Source organism: Brienomyrus brachyistius, chromosome 23, assembly GCF_023856365.1.
Source record: "Brienomyrus brachyistius isolate T26 chromosome 23, BBRACH_0.4, whole genome shotgun sequence".
Lineage (NCBI taxonomy): Eukaryota > Metazoa > Chordata > Actinopteri > Osteoglossiformes > Mormyridae > Brienomyrus > Brienomyrus brachyistius.
In genome coordinates, this window is record NC_064555.1 from 2103897 (window position 1) to 2124020 (window position 20124).

General features: G+C 42.5%; 2 protein-coding genes across 6 annotated transcripts; both read left to right on the forward strand.

The window, feature by feature from the left end:
* The first annotated feature begins 229 nt into the window (after nucleotides 1-229).
* Nucleotides 230-11673, forward strand: fam221a (family with sequence similarity 221 member A). 3 transcript variants are annotated; one of them, XR_007385115.1, is made up of 9 exons: nucleotides 230-398; nucleotides 1748-1938; nucleotides 2049-2255; nucleotides 2671-2778; nucleotides 3752-3840; nucleotides 4973-9978; nucleotides 10025-10116; nucleotides 10853-10990; nucleotides 11129-11673. XR_007385115.1 is itself a non-coding variant. In XM_048994497.1 (7 exons), the coding sequence occupies exons 1-7, from the start codon at nucleotides 334-336 to the stop codon at nucleotides 4057-4059; spliced, it is 915 nt and encodes a 304-aa protein (XP_048850454.1). In that variant the 5' UTR covers nucleotides 230-333; the 3' UTR covers nucleotides 4060-4964. The 3 variants fall into 3 exon arrangements, 2 of the variants coding, with proteins under 2 accessions (XP_048850454.1, XP_048850453.1); XM_048994497.1 differs by lacking the exons at nucleotides 4973-9978; nucleotides 10025-10116; nucleotides 10853-10990; nucleotides 11129-11673 and adding exons at nucleotides 995-1168; nucleotides 3979-4964; XM_048994496.1 differs by lacking the exons at nucleotides 10025-10116; nucleotides 10853-10990; nucleotides 11129-11673 and adding an exon at nucleotides 995-1168 and having other exon boundaries at nucleotides 231-398; nucleotides 4973-9764.
* Nucleotides 11674-14842: 3169 nt separating this feature from the next.
* On the forward strand, nucleotides 14843-19949 carry npy (neuropeptide Y). Of its 3 annotated transcripts, none has more exons than XM_048994556.1 (4): nucleotides 14843-17562; nucleotides 17859-18071; nucleotides 18518-18598; nucleotides 19616-19949. In XM_048994556.1, exons 2-4 carry the CDS (start codon nucleotides 17884-17886, stop codon nucleotides 19677-19679), a joined length of 333 nt encoding a protein of 110 aa, XP_048850513.1. In that variant the 5' UTR covers nucleotides 14843-17562; nucleotides 17859-17883; the 3' UTR covers nucleotides 19680-19949. The 3 variants fall into 3 exon arrangements, with proteins under 3 accessions (XP_048850513.1, XP_048850512.1, XP_048850511.1); XM_048994555.1 differs by having other exon boundaries at nucleotides 14843-17534; nucleotides 19520-19949; XM_048994554.1 differs by having other exon boundaries at nucleotides 14843-17534.
* Nucleotides 19950-20124: the final 175 nt, after the last annotated feature.

Sequence of the window (20124 nt, forward strand, 5' to 3'; positions counted from 1 at the left end):
AACTATTTCAGGAAACTTCTTTCATTACAGTCTGCTACATATGTGCAATACACAGTCGAGGCGTCATCCTGCTCACTGAACACAATACTGCCAAACATGTACAACACACATATGGACGGCGACTCATCGTTGTTAAATGCATCTGTGCTGAATTTTGAAAGCGCGTGGGCGCAGCGTTTTACGGATCCGCGCATGCGCAATGCAGCAGTCACGCGCTGGACTCGGATATGCTCTACTACCTGTAACTTAGCAACGGTGGCGCAGTGTGCACCAACACAGGTACATCGCATTCACGATTTTATTTCGTACGTTTGTAACGGTGCTAACAACTCGATGGACATAATACGTGTGAATGAAAGTGCGATCAGTGCAGTTGAAGACTACCTAGAATACAGAAGGTCTGTAAGTTGCCGCGTTTTGCTCTTAACAAGTCTGTAAGCATTGCACTGAACAATCAAAGAGAAAGAATTAAGTAACGTAGACGCATATTCTGTTAAAATCAACATTGAAAACAAACCTCAAAAATTGTATAATTACTCATAAATTATGTGATTTTCTTTTCCTTATAATAATCCCTATTTGTGTGAGTAGTGTGATGGGTACGTACCACAGCGGCGGCACACATGGGAATGTTTCAGGTTAGATAACATGCCAAAAAGCACACAGCAGCTCTCCCTGATATATACGAAGAAGCCATACATTGTTTCCTAACATAGTGTGTCTGTGGAATCCTGGAGCAGCGTGCTTTGTGGATAGGCTACACTTGCAAACTTGGTCAGATTATAAACAAGCAGGGGGACATCTGAGATTGCAGAATTCATTTTAGCCAACCGCTGGCAGCTTCCCGTGCTTTGCTCCTACTGAGAGCTGTTCAGTGTGGATCATTTTGCGGCTTCTGCAGCACTTAGGCGGGCTCTGGTCAGCGAGCGAAGGCCAGATAAAGGGAAGGATGAGCGGAGATGCGGAACTGATGGACGCTTCTGCCGTTCACCAGAATTGTTGGCGAGGATGATGGGGGGAGACTCTTCACCCCCGAGCAATACGAGGCGTACAAGCAGCAGGTTTTGCCGGCTAGGCTGCAGAACAGGCTGTACGTGAGCTGGGGGGTCCCGGGAGGCATGGATTGCAAGCTCATTGGACCGGAGACGCGGTGCTTCTGCTCACACAGGTGTGATCTCTTTCTGTCACCCCTCGCCACCCCGTTTTATCTGCACTCCCGTGGGACATGTGCTCATTTCTGTACACGTAAAGGCTTGAGGGTTTCCTACGTCACCTGCGCCTGCACACATACCTGCATCCGTTGAGTTCTAATTTTAATGCTCACATGTATCGGCTCTAGTGGTTGGTTTCCATTTTCCAAATATGGCAAAATCCATATGTAGCACTGATTGCCTCAAACCAGTGGAATTGCAATGCTCCCTTAAATTAATGTAGTTCAGGAAAAATTACAATTAAAAAAAATATTGGGTCGCCCTGCAATAGACCATTTATAGGACAAGTGAATAGGACAAGCGGTTACAGAAAATGGATGGATGGATGGATGGATGGGTGGGTGGATGGATGGGTTTCCCAGGTTAGACTCCAGATGACCTAAAACCCAACTGGATGACAATGAATATCAGCTGTGCGCTTCAGTCCACACGTCTTACGTTTGTCACCTGTATGTTCAGTATTCTGCTTTCCTGGGATACTCTGGATGCCTGCATGATAAATGCATGGTTCTTAGAGCACCTGCGTTTGGCTTAAGGTACAAGCAGCATCAGACAGACCTTGAGAAGCTGCCTGTAGAGCGGCCGCTGGCTCTGCCGTGCCGCGTTCCGGGCTGCGGCTGCGTCTCCTACTCCTACATCCACCTCAACGGCTCCCAGCCAGTCCGCTGCCGGTGCAAGCACTCCGTCCAGGACCACAGCGAGGCCGGCGGGCGCCGGTGCAGGAAATGTGAGTGCGCTTCTCTCATCCCGCCACCTGCGGTGCACAGCCAGTTCGGGTTGGCGTGTGTCGGGAGACACAAGTGGCGACTCTGGTGCTGGATGCGCTCTTGCCGGCAGGTTCTACATGCACTGCGTTCCACAGCCCGTATACCTGCAGCTGTGGCCAGCCTAGCTACGCCCACAAAACCCTGGTTGAGACGAAGGAGGAGCGCTTGGCTCGGGGCATGCCCGTAGGGAAGGATGTCCCGTACATTGCCATGGGAGGACTTACGGGATTCAGCTCTCTGGCTGAGGGCTTCCTGAGACTCGACAACCGCGGGTTGGGTGAGACCATGCGCATTGTAGCTAAAGATGCATAGCAGTAATCTGGAGTATAGATATTCTACTCAAGGAGAGTATCTACTACATCAGACAAACTGTACACAGCACTGCACTGTACGGAGATGGGATCAGAGAGGCCGCAGTTTCGGCCACAACCATTAGTCATTAAGTCATTAGCTCTTTCTGCTGTCGGACGTAAGAAGTGTAAACATTTGGAGTCAAGAGTGTTATCTCATGTTCATGTTTACATCAAGGAGTGAAGAAAGTATATATTTCAGAAGGCTTGGCATGGCAAAGTTTTTGGAAACTGTCCGCCGTCTGTTTGAGGGATTCATTCGCTTACGTTAAACGTGGAGGACTCCCAGCAGGGGGCGTGTTCTCTAACATGTTGGGCTCCCGCTTTTGTGAACTTTTTCAGGGGGGCAAATAGGCCATCCTCTGTACTCTGGACTGGAACTGGCTGGATCCCGAGCCTCCGTTGACTGTGCGCTCGAGGAGGCCGACGGGGCGTGTTCTCAGACCGCAGGTAAGGTTATACGAAGTCGCCATGGCGGTGAAACAGCTCTTGTGGCTCTTTGGTTTGTCTGCACAAATATAGAGATTCTCGAATATCCACGAAATTCAAGGCTTTAAACATTGCAGCAGTGTCAGCTGAATATGTTAAACAGGACTTGTTTGTGTCCTTAAGCGATCAAATCTAAACGGTTGCAATATTCAGCTGATTCCCTGCCATTGGTCGTACCTTCTAGTAGTAGTTGTGCTGGCACTTTGTTAGGATGGTGTGTTAGGATTTTGTGAATGACAGAGCAGCCTGAAGAGTGCCGTCTAACGTTTGTATCTGCTCAGAACCTCATCTGGAGACAGTAGCTCAGTTTCGGCAGAGCCATCACAGATCAGCAGAAGTATCATCAGAGGTTTCCTGCAGGGTTATGGCAAGGAGTAGATTTTTGAATGTCACTGCACCATGTTCTTGGCTGTCTTCTGGCTCGGCACTGCAATTAATAATTCGCTGAGGGCTACAGTGAGTGACTTAGCCGCATCTGGCGAAACGTGCAAACGCACCTGCTTCAGAAAACTGATCTTCCTGCAACAGATGCAACGTTTCAGTGACTCACGGCAACTCAGAAATGTTCTCATTATATTCATTTAACCGTTCCGGCACAGGACACTTCTGCAAAAATGATATTTTTGGCAAAAATTAAACCCGTGGAACGCTGGTTAGATTTATGAAAATAATGTCTGCTGTATGTTGGCGCCATTGCATAAATACTTGCTCTAGACGGCTGATTCTTCCGTGATCACGTTCTTCCATTTGGAGTCTGTTCCACAGTTTAAAAAGTCTCCTCGTGTAGAACTAAGAGCTGGTTTGAAGTTGTCCAAGGTGAAACAAATCAAAGTGAATGACAGTAACGTCACCTAGAGTTCAGTCACACAATGGTGTGTCCACTGTGAGCATCGCAGGAACTGTATGTCACAGACCTCTGTTTTATAATGAACAGACATAAACTCACTGAAGCAGAAGAAGTCAGACTTGAAGACAAGGGAAGAGGAAGACATGGCCGTCTTTGAAAGACGATACAAGGAGAGGGTGAGTGGTGGCAGAGGGCAGTTAACCTATATATGTGTGTGTGTGTGTGTGTGTGTGTGTGTATGCTGATATCTTGTTAGATGGCTAGATAAACCTCCCATGTAATATAGACACACACGCACACACGTACTCTTGCAGAGAGCATCCTCACAAATGGCATCACTGCCTGGTTTGGGAATACCACTCAGGCAGAGAGAAAGGCTCTCCAAAGACTCATAAAGGCTGCAGAGAGGATCATCGGAGCTGACCTCAGCTCCACGGTCACTCTCGACACACAACACTACAGGAAAGAAGCCCAGCGTATCCTCAGAGAGTCACGGCACCCAGCACACTCTCCGCTCAGGCAAAAACACTCGCCGTTTAACCTGAGACACTGCAGGCCAGACGGCATCATCACACACGAAGCACGTTTATATAACATCCTCCTTCCAGCCATGGACCTGGTGGCAGAAGACATAACAGAAGGGAAAATATGCCAAAATAACCTCAGATGTTCAAAAATGTTTTACTGCAGCATTATGGTGCAATATTGTCAGATGTGCAGTGCTGTGTTTATTGTGTCTCTGTTTTACAGTGTACACTGTTTTACAGTGTGCACTTTACTAATGGCTGCTTCTCTGCACTTTACAGTATTTTACTATTGCCTATTCTTGCGCCTCGAGATGTTTGAGTATTTTAGTTGCGGATTTCATTCTATTTTACAATGTGTTCTTACTACTTTCCTTTAGCCCTTATTGCCCATCGTGGCTGTTGATTGTCTCTCTTCTTTACTGCTGACTCCGCACAAAACATTCCCATGTAGCCTCTGGCCTGTGCATGTATGAATGGCAAATAAATCTCTTGAACTTGAAGTATCGATCCACCAGCTGGAAATGACCACCACTGGGCGAGGGGGGGGGGTCTTGTCACGCTAGGCCCCAAACCAGCCCTTCCTGTCTTTCTGGTGTTACAAAAAACAGGTACTTACTGTGTGGGAAGTAAGAAAACTTTGGAGAACATTTTTAAAGCACTAATTTCTAAAGATCTGTTTAGCGTTTGGCAAATAACTATAGTACAATTGTATCCACATTCAAGACCTCAGCTTACAAATGCAGCTTAAACACAAGTGATTCACTTAAACTCCTGCTTTCAGCTGGAAATGGAGAAAGTGAGGAAACAGAAGGTGCCGGCAATGAGAGGGACCCCACCGTCCGCCAACACGCAAAGGAAACGCGGCAAGCCGGAAGGGTGATGATTCGTGTTTTATTTGCCGCGCGCGGTTTGAGTTTTACTCCCTCAGTATTTCTGTTACAATGCAGTGGATATGTTTTTATAAAGTTGGATTGCTGTATGCTGTGCTATTTTGATTAATGAGTAAATGTTAAGAAAAGCAACTGCAAAAGTACATTCTGTAATGTATAGCTGTATCCTCCAGGGGTCAGCAGTGCTACGCTGTGCTGTACCGTGTGTGTGTGTGTGTGTGTGTGTGTGTGTGTGTGTGTGTGTGTGTGTGTGTGTGTGTGTGTGTGTGTGTGTGTGTGTGTGTGTGTTTTATTGAATGGAATTTAAGAGTTTTTGGGTTTTGCAAACAGACAGTGGCATTTGGAGTAAAAAAGGCAAATTACAGGCTTGTCAGTTCGTGCCAGTCAGTCCAATCCTTCAGTAATTTAAATGTAATTGTAAATTGAAAATAATTGTAATCCCCACACACTGTCGAAAAGCAGCATTCCAGCATTCCAGCTATTCCCAAATGACCTGCTCTAAAACCTTTGCTAACTCCACAAAATGCAAGAGTAATAACAGTCAGAAAGAAATCATGGCTGTTTCACTGACTACATTTGATTTCTAATCAATACCTCACTGACTCATTAAATTAATTAACTAATTGAGCTGGTGGTGAAATTTAGCAAGAACATAGAGGAACCCGGAGGAAAGTTTTGGGAACCAAAATGGTGTTTTTCTAGCCATCCAACAAGATGTCAGTAACTACTTGGAGAACAAAAGAAATGCTTGTTTCTTTTTAATTGGGCTACTTTCCACTTGCATGTGTTCTAATGTTAAATTGTGATTTTTTTTCTAAGCAAATATATACTTCCTACATTACCATTAAATATTTTCTTTTACTACCTTAGACTGTTGCACTGTACTGTAAATAGACATAATACTGACCGTGAGACATTATGATTGATGATCGTCATAAAGGCAGAGGTATGACCTGATCCTGAGGCATGGAAAACAGTCGACATACATTATATGGCCAAAAGTATGTGGACACCAGCTTGTCCAACATCTCATTCTGAAACCAAGGGTTTTAATATGAAGTTGGTCCACCCTTTGTTGCTATAATAGCCTGTACTCTTCTGGGAAGGCCTTCCATTAGATGTTGGGACATTGCCGGTGGCATTTGCTGCCATTCAGGTTGGGTAGTGATGCTGAGCGATCAGGTCCTTTTCTGTGAGCTTGTGGCTGCCATTTTATAACTGATCTTACTCCCAGACGTTTCCACTTCACAATCACAACACTTGCAGTTGACCAAGGCAGCTATTGTAATGGAGACGTTTGGCTTAACAAACTTGCGGGAAGGATCACTAATCATTTCTGGATAATCATCCATCTTGCTGCCAGTGTTTGTAAACTGGAGACGGCGTGGTTCTGTTCTTCATTATACATGGGTGTCAGATGTGGGTGTGGATTAATTAGCCAGTTCCTTTAATTAATAAGGGTGTCCGCACTCAGCCGTATGGTGTATGAACGTTGGGAGTACTCAACAGTTGTGTTTTTGACATTTTAAAAATAAGTTAAAAAGTCAAATTTGATGCATCCCGGGGTTTTATATGCGTACAATATACTGATCATCTTGTATGAATATCGAGCAGTATGCATGTTGTGGTTATGTAGACTTGTATCACGTCCTGCCCGCCACTTCCACCTGAGCCTCCTGTCTCCTTCCTGGTGTGAACCTAACAAGCCATGCCTGTTACTCTTCTATTTTACCTCTTGTTCTTAACTCTCATATTAATCACTCCCAGCTACCTCTCATTACCTCCCTTGTTAATTCTGTATATACGTGCTTCCCAGTCCTGTGTTCCCCAGTCCTGTGTTCCCCAGTCCATTCATTGACGTTGAACCTTCTTGTTGCCTGTACCTTACCTCATTCCAGTCCTCCCATTTTGATCCCTCATGATCTGGTTTATTTCCAGCCTTGGATCGTTATGTTCAATTTTTGTTTCATCACCATGCCTGCCCCCGAGTCCTTTGTCCCGCCGGTCGTGACATCATACAAAATTATAAAACCTAGAGTGTAAGTGAAAGGTGTCTAAACAACGCAGCAGGAGCATAAAGACTTTGGACTGAAGGTGGTTAAGTCCCAGCAAGGGCCTTTGAGTCAAGTACTAAACGTACAGCAGCTGCAGTGAAATATCAAGCTGCAAAAATATGTGAAAATTTGGGTTACGTCATTATGATGGGCAGTAACACACATCAGTGTCTGTTTTTCAAATCGTCGAAAGCCACTTCCGTGAAATTTGTCTCGTTTTAAAGATCAATGTCGAAATCCAGATTAGAGCTGTGCTTTGTCGAAACTAATAAAAGGATTATGGGTGTTATAGTAAGAGGTACAGTGAATCCATGCTGGCCCTTTGACTCCCTGCATCCACACGCATCCGGAGTCAATATGGCTGGACGGATTGAAAAACCCTCATCTTCGGTGCAGCTGTTTTGAGTTATTTATTCGAGCAGCCCCTTCCTCTGGGAAACTTCCTGGGGGTGTCACGATTTTTATTCTTTCTCACATTACAGGTAAATCTAAATACATCTAGGTTCATGCTGACGGGTGGTGTGTGGCTCAGTGAATTGGGGCACTGTGCCTGCAAATGGAAGGTCGCTGGGTCAAATCCCAGGGTTGGCAGAATTATGTCACCATTGGGCCCCTGAGGATGGCCCTCAGCCATTAAAAAAAATGTGTATTCCTTTGGGTAAAAGCTAAATAAATTCGATGTAACTATAAGTAGATTTTGCCATCTATACTTTATCTCTACAAACGTTTCTTCTCACTGTATCATTCTCCTGTGTGTTCAAAACATTTATAAACTGTGGGGAGAAAAAGAAGCCTTGCATTTGCATTTGGAGAAACGGGGGCATGTTTAAAATATATTTCAATATGTCACTTTGTTCAATATCGCCCATTTGTGCGTAGAAAATGTCAAAAAACACGATCAATGTTATTTCTCGATTGGATAAGATTTCTAATAATCTCACATGGCTTATAAGTGCTTATAAGACTAATTGCTGGTTTAGGTCCCAGAATCTTTTTGGGTTTTTGCCACCATTTAAAACAATTCCATAATATGACCCTTTCCGAAATCGCTCTTGGTCAACTGTGTCTTTGCCAAGTTCTCTAGGTGATTCAATCGCTGCACCTATCTACCCAAACATGACTGCAGGCTGGGTGACCAGGGTGACAAATTGCCGGTTCCCAGTGCCAGATACGTCCCTCAAAAGTGCCCCTTAGAGAAATTCCGTATCATTAGGTGTAGTTTGTGCAGACTTTTGTCCAGCTGAAATTTGTAGAGGAGCTATTATGGTTTTTATCTTTAGTATAACCAGGGCATTTGGGGCTTAAAAAATGTCAGTCCCTGAAGTTCAGAAGCGATATTTTATTCCTGTGTCGTCCGAGGCATCGTTTTCCAGAGTAACTGCGTCAATAATCGTGTCCTTGGGCATCATTTTAATAGACGCAGACATTGGCTTTGCTCGCTTGAAGGTGACCGCTGCCAATGATTATGAAACATGTAATATAATAAGAAAAAAAATAGATAAAACTGCACCAACAACCAGGCACATCGCTGGAAATTCTGGACCCACTGACAAAATGTCACCTTGCCCCCCCCCCCTTTGGCCGCACGATTGTACGTATAATTTTGCGTGTAATTTTACATATTCAAGGACTCCTGTCGAGTGCTGGACCCCTGAATCTCTGAATCCATGGCCCTACTGCATGCACCCCTGGCAAAAAAAAAAACGAACTTTCAAAAAAATAAAATAGCCACACAATGACGTCGATTTGTGACCTGCAGTATTATTACGGTACGTTGGGGCATCATTGTGGGCAAGTTTTGATGTCACTTTGTTCAATATCGCCCATTTGTACGTAGAGAATGTCAAAAAACACGACCAATGTTATTTCTCGATTGGATAAGATTTCTGATCATCTCAGATGACTTATAAGAGCTTATAAGACTAATTGCTGGTTTAGGTAGCAGAATCTTTTTGGGTTTTTGCCATCATTAAAAAAAATCCACAATATGACCCTTTCCGAAATCACTCTTGGTCAACTGTGTCTTTGCCAAGTTCTCCAGGTGATTCGATCGCTGCACCTATCTACCCAAACATGACTGCAGGCTGGGTGACCCGGGTGACAAATTGGATAATGTGGCAACCTGAGAAACGACTCCATCGCAGTAGCTGTGAATCAGGCATGGAGAACGTCCAGCTGTAATGAACACAAATGTAAGTGGATCAAAAAAAGGATGCCGTAGAACAGCTTAGTAATTACATGGAGAACGTCCATGTCCATGTCACAAATTCTGAAGTGATGATGAGCTCTTCTGAATCAAAGTAGATGTTACTAGTTGGCATTTGTTGTGATTCAGATTTACAGTGTTAATTTTTGCAGTGACTTACAGTAATATCTTTTTATATGGTAAGACAATTTGATTGGAGTGCAAACACAATTGCATAAGGTTTTTCAAGAATATTTTGACATGTGAACATTGTGCAAGAAACTTGCATATCTAGATATCTCATTAGCTTTAATGATCTATCAGAGTCCTGCCTACTATTTTCTGGACTCAGGTAGGAGTCTCCATGAATCACATTACAATGCTGTTAAATGTGTAGCAGCAGTAAAGACTGTAGGGGATTAGAGTCCATTCACAAGAAAGCATGACAGGTGAAGCCTGTAACCTTTAACTCTTTAGTTTAAATGCCTTTGTACAAAAATCATATACACAATTATACTCAGTAGAATGTGCAGTGAGGCTGTGAAAGAACACATAACTTTATGAAGGTGTATTGTGCAGTGAGGCTGTGAAAGAACACATAACTTTATGAAGGTGTATTGTGCAGTGAGGCTGTGAAAGAACACATAACTTTATGAAGGTGTATTGTGCAGTGAGGCTGTGAATGAACACATAACTTTATGAAGGTGTATTGTGCAGTGAGGCTGTGAAAGAACACATAACTTTATGAAGGTGTATTGTGCAGTGAGGCTGTGAAAGAACACATAACTTTATGAAGGTGTATTGTGCAGTGAGGCTGTGAATGAACACATAACTTTATGAAGGTGTATTGTGCAGTGAGGCTGTGAAAGAACACATAACTTTATGAAGGTGTATTGTGCAGTGAGGCTGTGAATGAACACATAACTTTATGAAGGTGTATTGTGCAGTGAGGCTGTGAATGAACACATAACTTTATGAAGGTGTATTGTGCAGTGAGGCTGTGAATGAACACATAACTTTATGAAGGTGTATTGTGCAGTGAGGCTGTGAATGAACACATAACTTTATGAAGGTGTATTGTGCAGTGAGGCTGTGAATGAACACATAACTTTATGAAGGTGTATTGTGCAGTGAGGCTGTGAATGAACACATAACTTTATGAAGGTGTATTGTGCAGTGAGGCTGTGAATGAACACATAACTTTATGAAGGTGTATTGTGCAGTGAGGCTGTGAATGAACACATAACTTTATGAAGGTGTATTGTGCAGTGAGGCTGTGAATGAACACATAACTTTATGAAGGTGTATTGTGCAGTGAGGCTGTGAATGAACACATAACTTTATGAAGGTGTATTGTGCAGTGAGGCTGTGAAAGAACACATAACTTTATGAAGGTGTATTGTGCAGTGAGGCTGTGAATGAACACATAACTTTATGAAGGTGTATTGTGCAGTGAGGCTGTGAATGAACACATAACTTTATGAAGGTGTATTGTGCAGTGAGGCTGTGAATGAACACATAACTTTATGAAGGTGTATTGTGCAGTGAGGCTGTGAAAGAACACATAACTTTATGAAGGTGTATTGTGCAGTGAGGCTGTGAAAGAACACATAACTTTATGAAGGTGTATTGTGCAGTGAGGCTGTGAAAGAACACATAACTTTATGAAGGTGTATTGTGCAGTGAGGCTGTGAAAGAACACATAACTTTATGAAGGTGTATTGTGCAGTGAGGCTGTGAATGAACACATAACTTTATGAAGGTGTATTGTGCAGTGAGGCTGTGAATGAACACATAACTTTATGAAGGTGTATTGTATTGGCCCCCAATCCAGACCAATCCAATTATGTTCCAGGACTTTTAGAGCCAGAAGCTCTTCCTCAGCCTTTCTGCGTTTGCCCCAATGTCAGGAGAGGCCATTGCTGGAGTGACTGGGAGTGGACCTGCATCTACTGACAAAAATGTTCTGGAGGTGGGCATGAGAGGAAATGGGTGCTGGTGAACCTTCCCCTTTAAAGAGTCAGTGTGAATGGATCCGGTCAGATCCTCGGTTATGTGAAGTGGCCACTCTCTGCTAAAGCACTATTGATCCTGATATGGTCGCACTTCCTCATCTGTTTCCTTCTGAAGTTCACAGTCAATTCAACTTCACCAAAGCATTAATTAATCTGTATGCGGCAGTAATTTGAGATAAGACTACAATGGTCTCCACTCATTGTGCATTTTGTTTAGTCTTTTGTTGACATCAGCTCCAGGGTTGATAAATATATGTTTTACATTTTTGACCCTGAGTAATAGGAGGGATTGTTGGAAGCACTTAATACACCCGTGTATTGTAGATACCTTCATAATGGCTTATACTGTCCTTCATAATGCATTATAATGTCTTATACTGTTCTTCATAATGCATTATGAAGGTATTGATAGTGCATTATAGATGAGCTTCATAGAGCTTTCATAATGCATAATAAGCATGGCTATAATCTGTTATGACTTTTTCTGATCAGTTATAGCTCTGTTTATATTACTATATGAATGCATTATGAAGGTATGTATAATGCATTACGATGACTGCTTTAAGTAAAGTCTTATCAAATAGTTTGACCCTATTTGTCAGGGACTTAGCAGTAGCTTTATATAGGTAGTCTGCTGACCTCAGGATCATGGGTTCAACTTCCTGATTCGATACTCGGTGAGACTGCATGACCCGTTCATGCAGATCTGCAGTTGTCATGTAACGTCATTGTGAAACACAACACGCTTTTCTCCAAGGAGTGGGACAAGAACAAGAACATTTGTGGATATCATCGCTTCACTTCAGACAGGTTCCCACGTCCAGCACTAGTTAACTCACTCAGTGCTGTCATTGGGAATTACGTGACTGTCCATCTTCACCTTGACAGACTATGTGATCTGCCTTTAAATTCCGTCTTAAGCAGGTTGGTTGAGGAGTGTGTGTGTGTGTGTGTGGGGGGGGGGGCTACGGATAAAAAAAAAAAAACAGTACTTCTGCCATTTAACAATGAATAAAAATACATCAAGCAGTCTGTAAACACGCCGATATCAGCCGCAAAAGGAGAGCTTAGAGAGGATTGCCAGCTGAAAATTATGTTCTTTTGTAGAGTTAATTTTTGCTTCTTATTTTGTAACGCATTCCATTTTTTTCTGAGTCTAAAAATGTGCTTTGATTGATGTACCGGTAAGGAATATATCAATGCCTCTAACAAATCCAATGCCATGACAGACACCAAACCATCGCAATCTGGGAGGGGACCTGCTGGATCGCTCTCCTGCATTCAGACAGTTCCAGACTGACAATTGCATGTGACTCGTCAACTTTCACGCCTGTTACTGAAAACGCACCATTCAAATGGGATTGGAGAGGAAACATCCTCTAATGTGTTTTCAGGAACAACCAAGTCATATCAAGGCACGTTATGTTTCTATAGTATATTCTGGCTAATAGACAGTGGTTAAATATCTGGGTACATTTCCATAACGTTCAAATGCCAAGTATCAAAGAGACATCTGACATTTATGCAAAGCATAAAAGCGTCCTTCAAGAAATATCCAGCTCAGCAAATGAGATAAGCCACACGTAAATCTTTTTGGAGTAAGAACAAAAACACCAGAAAACTTACATTTAATCACGGTGTGTGACATTTCTTCCAATCTTACCGTGCTCCTGGGATTCAAATGTAGGCCCTCCGGCTTCACCAAAATCATGTTAAATTTGTTGGCTACATTTGTAATCAGAAATTATGTGCATCCTTCTGACTTTTTCCAACCATGAGTTAGAGTAAATAGGTTGAATGTCTTGAGTAGCACATAAACCATGTTAAGCCAAGTTAACAGCATGTTAACTTCTGTCACCTGTTAAATGTGGGCGTGTGAGTCAGGAAGGGTGGCAGTAACAACAATGAAAGTGAAAGGTATTAAAATGTAAAAACATGCGATTCCATGCTTTGCTCTTTCATCATGTGTATCGTGTTCGTAATTCCAGGTAGGTCGGGTTAAGTCCTGAGATGTTTCTCTGAGACAATAGGGTCATGGTCCACATAATCTCAGGAAGGACCCTAATGATACTCGATCCCAGAGATGCTGTTGGCCTGCTAGATAAGTAGTCAGAAGTTGGTGGATATATCTGATTAACTCTATAATCCAGCTGAGCCGAAGATTAATGCTAGTGAATATAGACAAAGTCCCCTCTGATTGGTAACTGGAAACCATGAAAGTGCTTCGCTAATTTTAGCTGCATGCTTAATACAACACAAGATCCGGCCTGTTACCGGCTAAAATCCGGAATGTCCTGTCATAAAATTTTCTACCCACATTTTGCATCGGTGGGCGCACATGAAAAGTCTGAAGTGTTGTTTCGCAGATGAACGTTTTTTGTTTTCGATTAAATTAAATTGTGCATGGTTAGTCGATTGGCAGCTCTACTTACATCCTGATCATACAAATATTTTAGCTCTTGGTGATTTTCGGAGTGAGTTGTTTCTTTGGCCGGCTGCCACCTTACAGGAGCTTCTGCTGCACTTGATGAGAGTGTTTCTGGACCCATAGATCCAGTAAAAGACAATGATGCACAAAATCAGTTACAAAGCACCACCGGTGGCAGCTGTGGGAACAGAGCACTGACCTTCCTGTTAACTGGGACTGTTTGACTTTCTTCTAGAATTATGCCTGAAGTTCTTTTCTCAGAAGAGAACTATAATCCAGAACAAAAATTAATTACCGTAGGAAAAGCATGGCGATGATTTAGGGGCATTACAAAACACAATCATTCCCTTGAATGAATGGGTTGTGAATTCCAAACATTTTATTGCTGAAAAAGTGATTACTGTTGTAATCTCAAAGACATTATTTTTCCTGACTAACTGACTCTCTCAGTCTTCCAGCTTTTGTCCTGAGTATAACTGTAAAGAAAAGCATCCCAAATATTTCACTTATAGACTGTCTACTTGACAGTAAAATACTACAACAAAACAGAAGACAGCTCTCATGCAGGGGATTTGTTAGCACATCCAAACGATTCCAATCCAGACTTATGAGCCTCCAAGATATATCGGCCACATAAGTGTGTTCAAGCCATGTAATATTTTCATTTAAATCGTGCGCTGGTGGCACGATATGAGACACTAAGTGTTTTCATGGGTTAGAGCCAAGTGCAAGGCAGAGAACAGCCCAGGATGGGGCACCAACCCATGGCAGGACTCACTCATGCTCCATTCACTCATACCGGAGTACCTGGAGGAACCCCCACAATGACATGGGGAGAACATGCAAACTCCACACACTTGGAGCCATGGTAGAGACTGGACCCCAGGTCCCAGTGGAATGAGGTGACAGTGCTAACCACTGCCCCACCATGCCCCCCCCCCCCTCCCCGCAAAATTATTCACAGTGTAATTTTTTTTTTCAGAACTGTTGCAAACATATGACTAAGCTCTTTCTATAATAAAGTTGCTAGCTTAGTACAGGGAACTTTGTTTCACTAATGGGTTGGGTACAAGAGAGAATCCAGCCACTACTGTAGCTGTGATGATGTTAATTATCACACATTTTCCTTGTTCAATCACTTGCTCTTGCTTAAGCTTTCCCAAAGGGTCCAAAATGACAGTTTCGCAGCGTTCGTAAAATTCAGAATCTATTTTTAAAACAGCAAATAATTAGGTCTGCGCTGAAAATCGTTGGTGATTCGCATAAAAATCTCGTTTTTTTAGGGCCAGGTAAGAAGACGCTTTCGCACACTCTTGCACAAGTCTGTGACAGGCACGCGCGCATCTCAGATGAGACATAAGCTCCGCTCTGTAGCTTTTAACTCTATGGGTCCGTTCGAAGGCTATTAGTCTTATTCTTGGCGATCGCCCTCCGAAACAGAAACGGTGCACTTACTCAAAAAACGGAATTTGATAGGAGATGACAGGAAGTCCTTCCGCTGCATTTCTGAATTCTTGAGTCTATTTTTATTGTCTTTTTTATAAGCTTCATGGCCAGTTTCTTAGGCAGACCCACTTGCTCGTGCTACAGTCAATCCAATCGTGTGGCTGAAACTGAATACGTGCGATACACAGACAGGACAAGTCAGCGGCGTCTCTGCGGCCACTAACACTTCATTAATGATAGTGGTCATAGAATAATGGTTATTAGTTTATATTATAAACAACAGCAGCTGAAAATTAGTCATAACGGCAAGAGTGCTCAAGTTTACATATTATATAAATATGATTGCAATTGTATATGGGAGAGTGTAGCGCTGAAGAGAGAGAATGGCTTCTGGATGGGTATCTAAAGTTTGCCACCTTCCATGACACACGTTCATCTCAATTCACTGCTCCTTCACTGACGATTTAATCTCATGCACGAAAGGAATCGCTGTTTATTACCTCTTGGGCGCTAAATTTTACTCGGTTCCTTCCATCTCGTTTTTTTCTGAGGCTCGACCAGCACAACTGATTTAAAGGTGTTAGGAAAGGAGAAAGAGAAGTGTTATTTTTAGTCTTTGAATGCTTCGTCGTAAGCGTTGAGAGGGTAATTGGTCATTGAAAGGGTCGATACTATAATTTCGCCATCAGGGGGATTTGTCATTTTAACATCTGAACCATGATTTCGGCCACTTGCATGAAGGATATCCCACCTCTGGAGAAGGGGAAGAACACGAAATGCTTCTATGTCTAAATCATGCGTGTTCTCCTCTGTTTACATGGGCTTCCTCCCCAAGTCCAAAGACGTGGTTTGGTGACTGTCTTCAGGTTTCTCTGATTTTGTACTGGGTACGTGATTCAACGATGGATGCATCTTATTGGGACCACAGTGAAAAAATATTCTCTTTCTAGTAATGATTTGGTGTGACGCCTATAGCCGTTATAGTTTTTTGAAAATAAAAATGGTCTTGGTTTGCCTGATTAAATAAATTATATAAAGTTTATGATACTTACATTTCCTTACAGGAGAATGTTGTGGAAGGTTGACTACTTTAGTTCGTGCAAGCACTTCATCTCAAAACAATGTAAATAAACGTCGATACGGATAAGGATAAGGATGGGTGGGTAGTTAGGGAAGCAGATAGTGAGATGGGTGAGATGAGTATTGACGAGTGAAGGAACATCAGTGCCTCGTTCTACACTCAGAAAAACCAGAATGACAGCACGCTGTTAAGATGCGGTGACGCACTGCATGTCCTCATTGTCTGGCTCCTATGCTTAATCCTCTAAGCAATTTCACTCTTTCTTCGGGGGAAAAGGGGATTAAGTTTTCTCTTGCAGACTCACAAAGGAACATGCGCTCGCTTGTCGGGTCCTAGATAACATAATGTTACGATGTTAGGTTAATGACACATCTGGAGACCATTTTTAGGTTCCGAGGCACATTAACGCGCATTGTTATCCATTCCGCCATAATGAATATAAATCACGTCTATATTTACAGCGATGATAATTGGAAATCAGCTACGATCTGAGTGAATGTTGTCTGAGTGTGTACAACTCATGAAGCCATTGGACAATGTCCCTCGACGCACAACTCAAGTCTCTAAGAAGGCCTCCCTCATAGATAAATACGAAATATGCAAATAAATACACAATTTGAAAGTCGTAAACAAATAGACATGATTTGTATTGCCGTCTTTCAGACCATTCCATGGCAAATACGATGTTCGATGAAACTCAAGAAAAAGATGTTCCATGCTAAATTTAAAGAAGACAACCCACAATATATTCAAACTCACTGTTCATTTTAAACGCTTTATTTTAAAATTATATAGTATGCGATGGTATTATTCAGTGGTTCACCACAGTTATCTAATTTATGATTCTTTGAAGATTCGAATTCCGGTTTTAACCTAAAACGTTCAACCCAAAGAATGTTAAAGCTTCTCCGTTGTCTGTGTCCCAGTTCACCATCTTTCATTCTACTTAATTGGTTTGGAGTGGTCGCATTAAATGAGAGATTTTTTTAACCTGTTTGAAATCCGCAAAAAAAGCAAATCACATTTATGGTAAATGTTGTCTGAATGGGCGATGACGGCTAATTCTGTGACGCGGCTTTGCGGAGCCTCGATAAGAAAATTGCGCTCGCTGGAGCGTGAGCGGTTGCCCCCCTCCCATCGCTGTATAAAAGTGCAGGAATGGACGGTACCTGTCACAATTCTAGACTGGAGAAGCCGAGAAACTCTGGACTACCGAATAACACCTCTCAGCCCACCAAGCAGACGTAAGTTAAGCAATTGTTAATCTAGCAGGTATGTGTGCATGCCACCTGTAAATACGACCAGTTCGGTACAATAAATAAAGTACTTAAGTCTTACGAAACTAATCGAATACCATAAATGAATCTGATACAGGGCTACGTTTTATTTTGTTAGTCGGAACTTTTAAACAAGCAAGCATGGATTAACAAATAAGAAGTAACAAGTAAGCTAAATTAAATAAATAAACAGGCTGATGGGTCTTTGATTATGAAGCCACATGAATTTGTTACATGAGCTATAACTCAAAAGCGAGATGCTTTGAATTGAGACTCCTCTTTTTTCACCAGTTGCGTGTTCAGTGACTCGGAGAGGATGCGACCTAATCTCGGCATGTGTGTGGGGATGACTACTTTAGTCATATGCACGTTGATATGTTTGGGCACACTGGTGGACGCCTACCCCTCCAAGCCCAACAACCCGGGAGAGGACGCCCCAGCAGAGGAGCTCGCCAAATACTACTCTGCGCTGAGGCATTATATCAACCTAATAACGCGACAGAGGCGAGTGTCGACTCACGATTGTACTTCGGTGTAGCGAGCGACGGCTTTAAATGGGTATTTTCTAAGAGTATTTCATTTGCAAGTATTCTGAGTATCCTACTTCATTTCCATTGAAGAAACGTTAAAGAACGTTGTCAAAACGAGGCAATGAGTGAAAAGATGCAAAACATTTGCAACCATTGCAAACGGAAACTAATACTTGTAGAATTTAAGCGGAAAATAAAGCTATGTTCATATGTATCTTCATTTTTTTTATTAATATTTTGAACGTTTCAAAAGTTGTAAAATATCAAAATAACTTCAATACTAGAGAAGACAAAAATTATCACTAGAACAAAATCCACCTGAAAGTGTGTAGAGAACCGAACCCTGTTTTCTTGAGAAAAAGTTTTCTTTTGATCAAAGCGAGTTCTGAAGGCGACTGACCGCTTCTGCCCGCGGCACAGGTATGGGAAACGCTCTGGTCCTGACACGCTGTTCTCGGACGGACTGTTGAGGGAAAACGCAGACAGCAGCCCTCAGTTCAGGTGAGGAAATCATGGCACCGCTTGAAACGTATACAGCGTTGAACGGCATCACATAAAATGACGCAAATCGGCGGTTAAGGGATATCGGAATATAATTACTGTGAGAGAGCAGCATCCATTTCTGAAGAGGGACAAAGACTCGTATAACAGTAAGATTCAAGGTGAGGTATTCAGGTTCCAAGTGATGAACACAGAAAGACAGGATACAACATAAAGAACACTTTGTATGGAGTCTTTAAGGATGAACATTTTAGGATCGACACCCCCGTATCGGCAGCAGCACCCCCCCTCCCCCCCGCCCACGATAATGGTGTCACTATCGACAGAAGTGGCTTTTTGTTGCTGATGGAATTTTGACGACTGGTGAACTGTTCATAATTTTTATATTTCTGGTCGTTACACCATCGCACTGTCGTAGGCGTTTGTGCTTATTTGCGAATACCCATTCTGTATATCGGTATTAATGCTAATATTCCCCCCTGAATGTACACAGTTCTTTCCGGATGTCAATTTTGTTCTGGTCGCTGCTTGTTTGATATTGTGCTGTCCGTGTAGCCATGTTTACTAACGGGATGCACGCCCATGTTGCACGTCCCTTTAAATGCATGTCGTATTATACGAACGTACAGCAGAATTGGTCCGAAACCAAGTTCCATCAACCCCGTATACTGTGGCAATTAAAGATTCTATTCTATTCTATTCTATTCTATTCTATTCTATTCTATGTGAGTAGTAGGCTATAGTCGTGAATGATTAGAGGTGGTGAACAAATAGTAGTGTGTATCAGTAGGACCGTGGGTTAGGGGTTAGAAACATTTACGCCTGTATGCCTTATCTCCTGTAATGGATTATGTATATATAATAATTGAGGAGTTATGATTAAACTGAGGACTTAACTATTCTGTCCATCTCGCTCTCCAGGTACGAGGACCCGCCAATGTGGTGATGTCAGAGATGTATTTTTGTCCTGTTCCATATACCTCCTTTTACCAACATGGCCACCGAATTGCTGCACAGATGTGATCCTACTCCCTTGTCTCGGACACCCCGCCGCTGCACCTCGTCCCGAGAACGTGACTGACGTCACCATAACCGTCATCATAGCCGTCACGCCGAATCTGATGGTCCTCATCATGGCCATGGCTGCATGCAAATACCACCCAAATGCCTAGCATATCCCATAAACTCTTATTTAATGCTATCATGAAAGTCACACGGGAAAATCGTTGTACAGTGAAACTTGTGTTAATACTTGTTGTTTTAAAATAAACTGGTATGTTGATTGTAGCATTCACTGTATTCTTTGTACAGTTTACATCTGTGTCATGAAAATAAACTTGGTTTTAAGCGTGTGGGGAATGAAATGACATTTTCATTTTGCTTTTTTTTCCTCGTGTAACTTCTTGCAAGCCCGAAGCCTCGATAACAAGACAAGATGATAAGATATGTGTTATGGATCGGTAAGAATTCATTACAGCTAATTCTTAAAATGACAAATATATCGTGTTTTAGCTTAAGTAACATGG